Genomic DNA, 13,991 nt, shown 5'->3' with positions numbered 1-13,991 from the left:
ATATAATTATAAATGTTTATTAATATTTATGCGTGTTTATGTATGTTTATACATATTTATACATATTTATGCATGAAAAATTTTTTATCGGTTGGGATTTATATATTCATTTCTAAAAACGTGTAATTAAGAAAAAAATCGATTTTCACTAAGAGATTATTTTTTTAAACTGTAGAAAAAATACCTTGGCTATCATGGCTTTGCGATTATCGTAAACTACAACACGATCTTTATTAATCGCATAAGCAGTGTTGCTTATATATATTTACTATTACTGTTACAAAAAAATAGTTATATAATTATTGACTGTCAAAATTATGATTTACAAAAAAAAAAAACATAATGGAAACAACAATTAAATATGATATAAATACATTGTTACATATCAACGGATGAATGATAACCTATTTTCTTAAGTTAAATAACATTTTATTATTTAATTTTTATATGTGTCAAAACGTAAATCGATTTCTGTGGTTCGTTTCAAAATGAACAACGTCCATATTAACGTATGCTCAATAAGTAATAAACTAAATTTGAATTTTAATTGAATACATTTGTTTTAGTTCAGTTGTTTAAATTCCAATCTTTTAATTAAATTAACGACATATTAAGTAAGAACAATAGTGGCTTAAAAAAATTAAAGATAACTCAAATTTGATATAATTTAACATTACGAATTTAACAGCTTAGTGTATGTGATCAAATAGCGAAATACCTCGTTGAATCCCATAAAGCCTTCTTCAGACGTATAAGGTCCTTTGAATCCGGTGTCCATACTAGGTAGGCCAATCGGATTTATCTTAGGCGTTTCTGGTACAGTTATAAGAACAAAAGTTCTTCCGTACATCGCTAGCCCTAAAACTAATTTCTCGGGTGGGGCTCCTTGTTGTAACAAATACGTAATAGTATGTTCCTACACGGTGAAAATTAAATCACTGTACGATTATATAATTATGCTTCACATTATGTAATAATCACATCAATATAAAACACTAAATATTAAATAAATGTAAAATTAATGTAAACTAACAGAAAATTTTTATCAATGGTTTTTGTCTTAAAATTTTATTCTTAAAATTTAGAAGAAAAAGAAATGAACGATGAAATATATTCTAAAAATTATAAACAATTATAAAGAGAAATGATTGAAGACGGAATTAATAACTTTGAAAATTACTTGAACTAATAAAGGCTCAAAATTTCAAACGAAAGAGAATAAAATAAAAATAGTTGTAATAAATCAACGCGGTTATCGCAACGTAAAAATTGTTTTACAATTTATTCTTATCTAATATGCATAACTTGTAGACGTTTCGACTATTTTTTTTGTCTTCTTCAGTATAATATAATAATAAAAATTTTTAATCGAATTAATAATAATTTCAGTGAGCTGTAACTTTAATTTATGTTCTGTTCTAGTAATTTTTATGATATCAACGTCAATTCAGCAAGAGTTACACATGTATGCTTCTTATTTTTTCTCTTATTTTAATATTTTATTTCTCTTAAAATTTTCATCTTTTAAAATAAAACGATGATTGACTAATTTATTTATGGAGTCATGATAAGAATTGTACAAATTTAGTTAAGTATTTTATTAATTTACTTTGGAGTACTTTTATAATATAAGGTGGCTAGACGTTACTATTGATTTTTTTACAACATGTCTGTGCATATATATGTACAGTAATATTTCTACGAATATCATATTTCTTACCACATCTAATCGATCTTTGCTTCGCAGTGGTGAATTTGGAAGAACCTGTTTGTTCCACGCTCCGTGATAATCATAGGCCATCACATGAATGTAATCAAGATATTTAGAAATTTTGGGAATATCATATGCCACATCGATAGTAGAACTGATGGCACTTATGGCTGCGGTTAACAAAAAACGATGTTCTCTAAAGGCATCCTTCAATTCCTATCGCAAGATAAATAATGGATTTATTTTTTATGTTAACATACAAATAATAAAATATAATATTTTTACCTGCACAAGACTAACAAAATTCTGTTTATCATGCGGAGCACCTCCTCGACTTCCAGGGAATTCCCAATCAAGATCCAGTCCGTCAAATCCGTACATTCTGTTGCGAAAATTTAATAAAAAAAAAAAATTATAAAATATCTAACAGTATAATTGATGACAACACAATACAGATAAAATCAATCAAAATGTAGATCAAAATTCAATTTTAATTATCGATAGATATTGTAATGTTTAACTGAATCATAGATTGTAACCATTGCATATAACAAACTTTTTTCTGATCAGTAAAGAAGGTTTTACTTAAAGAATTGACTTTCTATAATGAAAAGATAACATAGAAGAAGGACATGGAAGATAAATACATCGCAGCGAACACACTTGAGAAACTCAACAGTACTAGCGATGAAAATCCTCCTACGATCCGGTGAAGAAGCCATTAGTGAATAATTTGTGCTGCCTTCATTCCATCCGCCAATACCCAGCGATACTTTTAAACCTTGATTGCGAAGCGTTGTCATTTTTCTGTAGTTGCCTATTCCTATATTCATCCAGATATTTCCAAATTATGTTTATAAAACTTTAATTCCAGCTTAATATAATTCGAATTATCGAATATATTAAATCAGTTATTAATAATTTTTTGTGGATGGGCGACTCTATTTAAAATCACTCTTTTTTATTTTACAATATGCTTGGTTCAATTTTTATGAAACTGACCTATGATTCACTAGAGGGTAATTACTTATAAGATAATTTAATTACATTTTATTTGAATATGAAATCAAAAATAAAAAATTCAAAATGATGAATCCATTAAAGGCGGAGAGATTTAAAATAATAATTTGATTATTATATAAAATACGATTTCAGGGAGTTTTTAATTGTAATGTAACAACAAAATTTTCAGTTTCGCTTTATTTGAAGCTTATCTATACTATACGCAAACACAATTAGTAAAGTAAATGTACTATAGTTAATGGACAATTAGTAGACATAATCCAATTTGTTGGACAAAGTGGTACAAAATTTTAAATACTAAACTTTTAATGATATGTACGCTTCTAAATAAATTTGTTTACAAGAATTTAATAATCAATTTATTTAGAATCGTACATATTATTAAAAGCTTAATATTTTAAATATTTTATTACTTTGTCCGACAATTGGTTTATGTTCACTAACTGTACATTTACTTTACTGATTTCTAAAATGACTTCTAAACTCTGATTATGAGCTCTGTAACACTAGATCCTCTTTAATGAAGTATTAGAGATTACTTTTTGGTTGAAATTCAACATTTTTAGGCTATAATAATTAAATGATATCAAGAACCCTCTAAAATTGAGTTTCACGATGCTCAGATTTTTTTGAAATTTAAATTTTAGAATTCTGAGAACACAAAATCAAATTCAGCGACTCCGCAAACTCTTAGAAAACAAGGTTTCCTTTAAGTTTCTTTGTTAGAAAGCTCTCGTCTTCAAAGAATTAATTAACAACTTTTCTGACAATTTAATGAATTATGTATTAATTGTCCCTTTCTTACTCCATTTCTTTAGACACAACATTCAATCTTTATTACAACTCGCTTAATGTTTCTTTAATCATTTTGAAAAATTTAATTCTTAATTAGTTAACTTTCTACGATAATTCATAATTATTATAAAATTGGATATAAGCTTGATAACACATTAAGATTGTTATTACCATCTTTTTCCATATCTGCCCAAGGATCGAGACTTCTTATCGTCCAGTCCGAAATATTTAAACCAGCAAATGCATAAATTAAGTGAGTACAGTGTTCCGAGCGGAGATTTTCTAAGGAGAATGCTCCATTTCCTTGCCTATAGGCAGCCCAAGATGCGACGTAGCAAACGACGACCTTATCATGTTTCGGTCTTATGAGTCCTATAACATAATATTGACATTAGTATATAATATAATATATTGACATCATTATAATTAAATTCAACAGATTAATTTTACAAACGACACTACTTTGAGATCCTTACTTTTGAAAAAATTAAAATAATTTAATTTATTAATACGATTATTAATATAATTATTAATATAATTATTTTAAAGCATGAGTATATACTCATTTAGAATAGAATTAATCTTCAATGAACGTAATTATTATTGTTGCAGCTAAACACAAAATTATAACTTTTGTAAGATTGCCTTTTATACTACAATCAATACGGTATATTAATAAGTATAATACAAAATCGTTAATGTGTGTTAAAACGACTATTTTAGTTTAGAAAAAATCTTTTAATCGTAGGTATTAATTTATATACTACACTCACAAATTAAAAATTGCTTATGAAAGTAATTACAATTACTTTGTCTTTTACAGTTTTATTTTTATTCAAAACATATTTAAATTGATTGCCAGTAAATCGCGAAAATTGTATATCCGAGCGCACATTCAAGAAACTAAATGAATTCTTAATAAAGAAAAATCGATACTAAATGAATCAAAGAACTCGTAGATAGAGCAATAATGGAATCTATTTTTGCGACACTCTGTATATACATTCGCGAGCGAAAATGTCGCGTCCTCATTGTGCGGCGTGCCGGCTTTTACTTTCGCTTGTTAATATGTAAGTAAACGCTGGTATTATTCATACACGCTAACCGAGTGTAATATTATACGACATTGTTATTGCACAAGTACAATATACATATTAATCATAAATAGACTTAGTAAGAGGCGAACTCACCGTGAACGTCGTACGTTCCAAAAAACAAAATTGTAAGAAGAAGTGCCACGTCACTGAAGGACATCGTAGCGCGCTAAAACTTCTTCGATGCGTTATATTAAATGCGTCGGATAATAATCTGGAACGTATCTCGAATTAAAGAACCATTTACAATATCGTACTTCAAGTACAGTAAACGTCGAATCTTGCGTTTAATGCTAAACTGCGTATCGCTAATTTTTATTTCAGATTTAGCACGTCTTTCTATATCATGACTTTAATTCACTGCGTTACTTGATAAGATTATAGGTACGCGATAATCGAAGTTATACAAGGAATAAATTCCTAACGTTAGCGATGCTTATAATCAGACCTGTTTTCTAAATCACTCGCGATAGCGAAAGTTTCATATTCTTTTTGTATTTATTGTAGGTAGACACTAAATGGCGTTAATGGTTTTATAATGAATGGCGTTTATATTAATCACCCCGATATCGTCGATTACGCACAGTTAAACGGTACACCGATTCGTTTGACTGCAGTCTGCAGACTGTTGGGCCCCAGATATGCTCGCGTCAACCAGGCCCACGTCACTTTCACTCGTAACTGTTCATTCTCGAGAGACGAGGAGAACGACCGCGAGAAGGATACACTTAGAACCTGTTGTTATTATTGCCGGAAATTCGCTTTGTCCTTCGTGCGGATTCTCGTTCGATTTTCTGATATAAATAACATAACATTATCTGCGCATTACTTTATGCGTGAGCCATGCATGTGCTTTATAAATAGAACAACGTACAGTCAGTACATTGCCCAAAAAAGGAAAAAGAGGAAGGCGGAGAAAAAGCAGAAGAAGGAGAAGGAGAAGGAGAAGGAAGGAGAGAAAGACAAAGTGAAAAAAAAGACACAAAATTTAAATAAAGAGGAAATGAGAATGCAAGCTAGAAATCAAGCAAAAGGAAATAGGAAAAAGAAAAGGGAAATTGAAAGATCAGAAGAAGGATCAGAAGGAGGGACGACAGGAATATAGAAAGAGAGTAAACTCGAAAATGTAGAACGATGGCGCTCATTGCTGTGTATTGAGATACGTATATCCTCCCATTGCATTAAGATAACATATCAAAAGGAGTATAGGAAATGGAAATAGAATGTTTCCTTTTATTAATGGCAGGATATTAAACTGATATTAATAACATAAAAGCTCTCTTTTTATTCCGTTAAATAATAGATTCTAAAATGATAGATTCTATAATAAATAATAGATTCTAAAAAAATTTTATAAGATGGCAAGAAATAATTTTTCAAAATGATTCTTCTTATTAATAACAGAAATTTTAAACTGGTATTAATAATAACAATAAAATTTCTGTTTTTTTATTAATCACAGATTCTTAAAAGACATTTTGCTTTTCGGTAAGACAGCAAGAAATAATTTTCAAAAGTGTTTCTTTTGATATAGCGGAAATTTTTAATTGGTCTTAATAATGTGAACGAAATCTTTCTTTGCGAAATAATAAAATCTGAAAAAAATATTTTTCTTTTTGATAAAGTGGCAAGAAATAGTTTTTTAAAGTAACTCCTTTTGTTGATGATAGGAATCTTAAACTGATCTTAATAATATGAATAAAATTCTTCTTTTTTTTTATCAAATAATACATTTTGAAAAGACATTTTTTAAGATAACAAGAGAAATCATTTTCTAAAATCTGTGTGCAATTAAAAATTAACCACTCTTTGTACAAACTAATAACATTTTCAATTTACATATAAGAAAAATAAATAACTTTTTAATTAGAGTAGGATCTTGGTGAACATAATAATAATAATACGTTGCAGCTAAATATAACATTGTAGCTTTTACTTGTTTGTTTTATACATATACGATAATCAATACATTATATTGATAAAGTATACAGGCAGTAAGCTGCAAAAACAATTATAATATTTTGGAAAGAGTATTTCACGGCTCCATTTTGAGTAATAGTTTCGTTTAACCATTGTAAATAAAAATCCACACGAGAATAAACACCCGCTGTATTCGGACGAGCACATCCTTCGCCCCAAGAGACAATACCGACTTGCGTTCCATTGCATAACAATGGCCCACCGCTGTCACCCTGAAAATTCAAAATGCTGCAGTAGAATCTGGATGCAAAAAGTAAAACTTCCGTTTAGTGTAAAAATGATTTATTAAAAGAAATGTGGGCTGTTAATGTGAGTCCCAATTAAATTAGAATAAAATTCTGTTATAATTAATATCATTTTTTGTTTTTAACTTATTCTTAGATAAGTATCGAAATTGTGAAACAATTGTCGTCATGATTTTTTTAATTGGCCCGATATTTTTACAATTGACGTTTCTCTCAGTTTATCTATTATGAGGTATAGCAAAGTTTTTTCGTATGATTTTCAATGTCAAAATTTTGATTTTCATTATCAAGCTTAACATGGTTAAAAATTCATAAGTAATGAGTTTATATTTTAAATTAATTCTTAAGATGTTATTCTTTTATTTTAAATAAATAAGAAAGCTTGAATAATTGTAATTTTCCTGGGACATGATTAAATATAAATTTTATCAATGTTCTGTATTGATCTCTCTAATAAGTAGGTAATGTAAGTCCAGGGATTTTTAACGAAAAACATTACAAAACGTTATTTTTTATTAAAAATCTTTGTAATTATCTTTGTAATTATCATTTTAAAATGATTTTAAGAAGTCCTTAAAAATACCTGTGAAATGGAGAAAAAATGCTCATAGCAAATATTCACGAGGACAGAATCAACACAAGAGTATTGTTAGAAGAACGTATTCATGAAAAGAAATTTCTGAATTAATCTGATAATGTCTCAAGACATTCAGAATTTTCTATAAACTCGAGCTATTTAAACTTCATAAGAAGCGCAAATAGACCTGAAGAAATTAGATTTTGTAAAAATAAGGAGAGGAAACCACTTTGCTATCACATTTAAATAGTTACATATCAGACTTGACTATAACTAAAAACAAAAAATAAAATGAAGGCCCACATTACTCCTTTTTTCTAGTTATTCATTTATTTATTATTTTTCTTTAAAAAGATAAGGCCTGATAAGGACATCTTATTGTTTAATCATTTCCAAAGAAGAACTCCATGTACGGGATGTTCCACCTAAGAGCATCTGACATATTTCGCTTATTTTTGATGATACACGAAAATGTTTCAGATGAAAGTAGAATGGTTTCGAGGGAGACGTATTTTGGTCATGTTGTCTTTTAAGTGGAAGCGTCAAAAAGGTTACCTCCACTTTTTCAACGAAATTGTATAATTTTTTTTACACAATAAGATTCCTCTAGTTATTCTGCGCATAAAAATATTAAGGTAGTGATATCAAAAAACCAATAATTTACGAGATATTTTATTCTGTCAAATGTTGGTATAAAATATTAAATATCTCGTAAACTATTGATTTTTTGATAATCGTATTTTAATACTTTCATGAATAGAATAATGACGTGACCACCATTGGTGGAATGAAAACATATATTTGCTTATTTAAAAAATTATCCATTTTGCATACAGATTTTTTTAAAGTAATTATGTGTTTTCATTCCACCAATGATTCATCTCATTATTCAGTTCATAAAAGTGTTAAGGTACGATTATAAAAAAATTAACAGTTTACGAGATATTTAATATTTTATGCTAACATGTGACAGAATAAAGTATAAAATATGTGTTAAACTTTTTGACGCTTCCACCTAAAAAAAAAAAAAACAACTTGACCGAAATACGTTCTCCCTTGAAACCGTTCCACTTTCATATCTGAAACATTTTTTCATGATATTTTTTGAATATTTTTTGATGATATATCAAAAATAACCGAGTTATTTCAGATGCTCAAGTTAGGTGGAACACCCTGTATATGTACGAATGGATATTATATATATATATATATATATTTTATATATATATATTGTATATCTATATCGGTATATATATAGATATACAAAATTTAATACAAACCTGACAGGAGTCGCGACCACCTTCCAATACACCCGCGCATAATTGCTTTTCTTTGTGCACATTCGGCATAGGACATTTGTCAGGCGAGATTAATGGAATTCGAACGTGTCGCAAATACGTACCGCTTCCTTGCTAACAATAAGCCACGAGAAAATTAAAGAAATATATTATTCATTGGTCAATTACAACCTCTTGTATTTCTTCTTGTATTTTATTAAATTGTGCCATGTTTTCAAAGTGAATTATTAATTTAAATAAATTTCTTTTTTAAAGAAAAACGCGATAGGAGATTCTAAAATGAACTAATAAAGAATGGATATTAAAGAATAATTGATGAAGATTAGATGTATCGGAAAAAGTTTGCTTTAAACGGAATTTAAAATTGTTCTATCATTATTTCATGATGGATCAAACTCTTCCTATAATGCTGGAAAAAAGAGTTTGTATATCCATTTTTTATTGGTTTACATTCACAAAAAAAAATGCAAGATGTTTCTTCCATCATTATATTATCCTCACTTATGTGCTGTATTTAAATAAAACACTTTGTAAACTTGCTTACGTTTGAATCGGGTACGTGTCGACCCCATCCAATCGCGACACAATCCTCCGTGTATTTCTGGAATATATCCGTGATGTACACCGGCGGAAGCGTAACGTATTGGACGTACGCGTTTCTATAAAGAGGTCTCTTCAGCTGTAAAAGCGGGGCATGTATGACAGTGCAAGGCCACTCACAGTGATTACAAGGTTTGCTCTCTTTATTATCGACACAAAATTATATACACGGCATAAACAGTCACCCTGAACAATCCAATATCGTTTCGCATGTCCGAGAATCGAAACTCTGCGTGCGGCAATGTCTTGTCTACCAATTCCACCTGCATGGAACCCCAACTTGGTAAATACACGTAGGTCGCGCCGGCTATCACATAGAAATGGCGTGGATTCTCCGCTGCCCACGTGCCATCGAGCAACCGTCTTTAAACAACGACGAGTTAATTATACACCTTGGTTTTTTTTTGTCACCTAAACAACGGAGCGATGTGAGGAAAAGTGGAACGCGATCAGACGTGAAACCTAATGGCAGAACACTTTTCTTATTAAACAATATCGTTGGGTTCAATGATTTTACTTTGTGTGTGTTGAATGTATAACTTATAGAAGGAAAATACTAAGAATTTTGGGATATATGTAATATTCACGAAATTATGAAATTTTTTTAAAAGAGTATTTCTTTTTTTTTTTTTAAAGAAGGTTAATACTGTCTTTTTTAAGACAATATAATGAACATAATTTCTCTCTTTTTGTAAACGAAGTATGAAGAAACAAAATCTGCATTAATTTTGTATAACAAATAGATTAGAAAATTAAATTTTTGATAAAATTAAAGACAAATGAATAACGAACAATTAAGTGTTAAATTATTATTGACGAATTTATTCTTGTATCAACTAAAGAAAGATAGAATAGAATTAAAATTTATTGAATAAAATTGGTGTTTGATTACGAAAGAGAAGCGATACCGGATATATATTTATTAAAGTCATGTGTTTCAATGTAATTATTAACTCTCTTCCAATTTGTCTCGTTCCCTTTAAATCACTCGTTCTTTTAATATTTTATGTGGCTGTCGTATAAACGAACGTACTGATTGCGCCCCAATTTCCTCTACGTACAATCACGAGCGGCCGAGCTGACACGTAAAACAGAAACTACGTTCACGCGAGTAGTAGTACATCTCATCGCTAGTACACAGCTAATCGATACACAGATAGATACCGCGACAGATATCATTGCCTTAGGATCTAGCGCCGCTAACCTTCTCGTTACTCGTGAAATATATACGCTAGACAGCACATCACTACTCACAGTCAAAAACAAATAAGATATACATACAATTAGAGGGGATGAACGGGACGGAAGGGGCGAGACAAAATTCGCTTTATAATTGATAAGCCAGTTGTCAACAGGCAGTTATTCTTATATCCTGATCGCTGATACTCTTTGATGTCACCTTCCAATCCTGTTCACCCAGTTGTTGCTGTATAGTTGAAAGAAGGATTGCATTCAGTAGCGAAAATATAAGTCCGAATGTTCCGCGTATATTTCACATACGCGATATAAATTACCTACCAAATACATTTAGGACTTATGCATTACAGAACTGCTGTTCAGAATGCATCTCTCTGTAATATTTATATAATTAATGAATATTTCATAGAGAATGTGTAGATATAAATATCTCTTACAGAGAGACTCAATCTCTCGAAATATATATATTACATATTTTCAAACTAGATTACTGGAAATTTAAATCTGCCGACCTGTTCGGTTAATTTCTCACAAATGGAAGCGATTTACATCTTACAAGACACGTCATTACATCAAACACAAGCCTTATGCTTTTTCTCGTGTGAACACGTTACATACATCTCTGCAGTAGCAAGGAGGTTAAACACGGCCACTAATACCTCATGTAATGTGGTGTAATCCTAAAATGTCTTACCAGGGCATTTGGTTTGGTTTACAAATAGATATAATTACATTTCCAAGACTATACCGGGATGTAATTTATATTTTAGCAGACAAAGTAATTTCTCCCTCCGTGATCTTTTTTACTTTGCAAAACTTACTTTAAATCTAAAGAGATTTAGATCACATAGACAGCTCCGTATTTAAGGATTAATTATACCAAAAAAATGAGAAGATTAATTCTCTCAGCTTCTTGAAAAGTTATAAGTGAAAGCGAAAGTTTAATCTATCTAAAGAAAATTTAACAATATGAGAATATCTTGTATGTTCTAAAAGCAAGTGACAAAAATGTATGACGGTAAAAACATTAAAAAGACACTAAAAATAAAAATGAAGTTTATTTGATAACAAAGGAAATTAATTTAAATCTTTAAGGAAAAGTAATTTAAGAATAGTGTCTAAGGAAAGTAATTTAAATTTTTTCGCGTTTTCAGGGAGCTTAAAATTTATTTGAAGCTTAAGTCATTTTGTACAGCTTAAAAGGAATAAATGCTTTATAGGATCACTTCTTTCAAAGTTCTTTCCAAATTGCAATAATAAAGTGATCCATAAGAATTAAAACAATTAAATAGAAATTTAAATATAAAATTCCAGTATATATTATATATTACAAAAAACGTATATACTTTTTATCTAGATTTAGAAATTTTGATATAAGGCATTTTTGCGTGAAAGAAAGCGACGTTATCAAAATTAATATTATTACAATAACGCAAATGTACATAAATTTATCCCAATTTGTGTGGTAAATATATCACAGAAAAGCATGAAAAGATAAATTCGCTGTACGATGTGGCAGTGTTTCCTAATCATAATTGGCCGCGAAGGCTTTTAGAACGAATAACTTTTATATACACACATCAACTCTTACACATATCAGCAAGTAAGCAAGAGATCAACATCTTAATAGCACTAAATGAAAAAGATCACAGTTAACATTAACACAGAATCAAGCTTAAAGAGTGTCGTGCGTTGCTAACATCTTCGGAGAGTCCACGTGTTCTATTCAGAAAATGTGAAATATTCTCGCTCATTTTTCATCCCATTTTAGAAAGCTATCTTAATTCCGGGATGTAAATTCGGGGGATCCCTTCCTTGTTGAAACATCCCAGGAATGAAGATTGCGTGTTAAGGAGATGGGGCAACAAATACATAGGGCGAACTAAGTGCTAAAGCCCCGGCTAGAGAGAGAGAGACTACACCACCCTCCGCGACAGACATAGCGCAAAATGCGAAACGCAGTCTTGTGACACGCACCTGACCATGCAATGGGCGGCCGACAGGACGAACCTACAGGCGACGTAAGTGCCTCCGCACGAGTGGCTATAAGGTCGGCGCTGCACCGAGACCTAAGAGGAATTGACTTTGAAAAATTCGGATTCGCCGAGTCCGAGTCGAGTCGGTTGCCACCTTAACCCTTGCGCCTAGCTCGAACGAATGCCAAGCATATTCGAGACCGTCTGAATCTCAATTTCACGAGTCATTTTCTCTTGCTTCCCTGGAAAATTCTTCTCAAAATCCTTCACATAATTTTTCAGAATTTCTACATCATTTTATGACTTTATAGAAAATGTTTCAAATATTTTTATACAAATTAGAATAAAAATATTCAAAAACACCTGTCTTTTCTAGAATTTTTTACATCATTTGTGAATTTTATATTATTTTTTATATTATTTGTGAATTCTAAAATAGTCTAAGATTTTTCTTTCTATGATTTCCAAAGAAAATACGTAAAATATGAAGTTTAAAGAATTTTTCAGAAATCTTCATAAATTTTAAAATCTTGAAAATATTATGAGAATGAAATGAAATATGAGATTTTCATTAGAGAGAGAGAGAGAGAGGAGTTTTAACATCTTTTTTATATGTTTACTCTCAATTTGTTAAATCGTGTTAAACCTGTAAGAAAGACGTTTTGTAAAACCTCATTCAAAGATACGTTTCAAATTATATCTATACCTATATTCTATTAAAACTTGGAATAAAATAACATACAACTTTCTATGCATTCTACAACCAAGACAACGCTTAACTATTTGGATTTTGGAAATTGAGATTTCCGGCTGTCTCGAAAGCATTCAAAGTTAGATCACAGTATATATGTACTGTGGTTAGATTGACACGAGCAGTTAAAGTGCATCAGTATACCGTCAGTATATATCGCACAAACGAGAAATTAGAAGTGCCGAAATTGCACGACGTAATTTAGAGCTTCTGTGTTTCATTAATAAAACCAATATATCTCTGATTCAAGTTGGTCCTACACGTGAATACACTCGAAGCTTAAACTGCACAAGACACGTCAGTCAAAATTTCATTTCATCACATCATCGTCGAACGATTTTACTCTGTACTACCGGTTAGAAATTGAAACAGTTTAATACCACGAAAGAACGTTAAAAGACTTTATGGGTCGTTCTCTCTGTTCGCGTTGAATCGTTAAACATTTCGCTCTGTCAACTTTTAGTGTTGATAAAACCATCCCCGACCTCGCAGAGTACACTTCGCGTTACTTCCACGTCATTGACGTCAGAGTCGTCATACTACGCATCCGGTGGAGGTGTGGGTGACGGTACCGATGTTCTTCGCAAAGGTGAAAGGTTAAGGGGCTTGTGTGCGTGAGAGAAATGGGCGCGTCGCACGCATACGCTAAATGGATAATTCTTGATGCTGGTGATCTCCCCGCCGACGATGCGCACCGCCGGCTTTTCAACCGCAGCCTCCCACGGCGTCGCGGTTGTTTCGACA

At 30.8% G+C, this 13,991-nt stretch overlaps 2 protein-coding genes across 2 annotated transcripts in view; both read right to left on the bottom strand.

Annotated features, from left to right (window-relative positions):
- LOC108761535 (probable chitinase 2) overlaps window positions 1-5,177 on the bottom strand; it is a 6,693-nt gene extending 1,516 nt beyond the window's left edge. The window contains 7 exon segments of the mRNA XM_083287361.1: window positions 185-306; window positions 673-916; window positions 1,721-1,927; window positions 1,997-2,093; window positions 2,375-2,534; window positions 3,701-3,901; window positions 4,720-5,177. Coding sequence (XP_083143487.1) covers window positions 185-306; window positions 673-916; window positions 1,721-1,927; window positions 1,997-2,093; window positions 2,375-2,534; window positions 3,701-3,901; window positions 4,720-4,783 — 1,095 coding nt within the window. The 5' untranslated portion in view covers window positions 4,784-5,177.
- Window positions 5,178-6,585: 1,408 nt separating this feature from the next.
- LOC108761533 (trypsin-3) lies at window positions 6,586-13,985 on the bottom strand. Its single transcript, XM_018508138.1, is given in 7 exon segments — window positions 6,586-6,629; window positions 6,632-6,815; window positions 8,706-8,837; window positions 9,268-9,402; window positions 9,509-9,686; window positions 12,498-12,589; window positions 13,892-13,985. Coding segments are annotated over 6 exon segments (681 nt in total). The 5' UTR covers window positions 12,506-12,589; window positions 13,892-13,985.
- Between the last annotated feature and the right edge of the window lie 6 nt (window positions 13,986-13,991).

This window comes from Trachymyrmex cornetzi, unplaced genomic scaffold (assembly GCF_001594075.2).
Source record: "Trachymyrmex cornetzi isolate Tcor2-1 unplaced genomic scaffold, Tcor1.1 scaffold25, whole genome shotgun sequence".
NCBI lineage: Eukaryota > Metazoa > Arthropoda > Insecta > Hymenoptera > Formicidae > Trachymyrmex > Trachymyrmex cornetzi.
The sequence above is the reverse complement of the archived record's forward strand: the minus strand, read 5'-3'. Positions and strand labels throughout refer to the sequence as shown.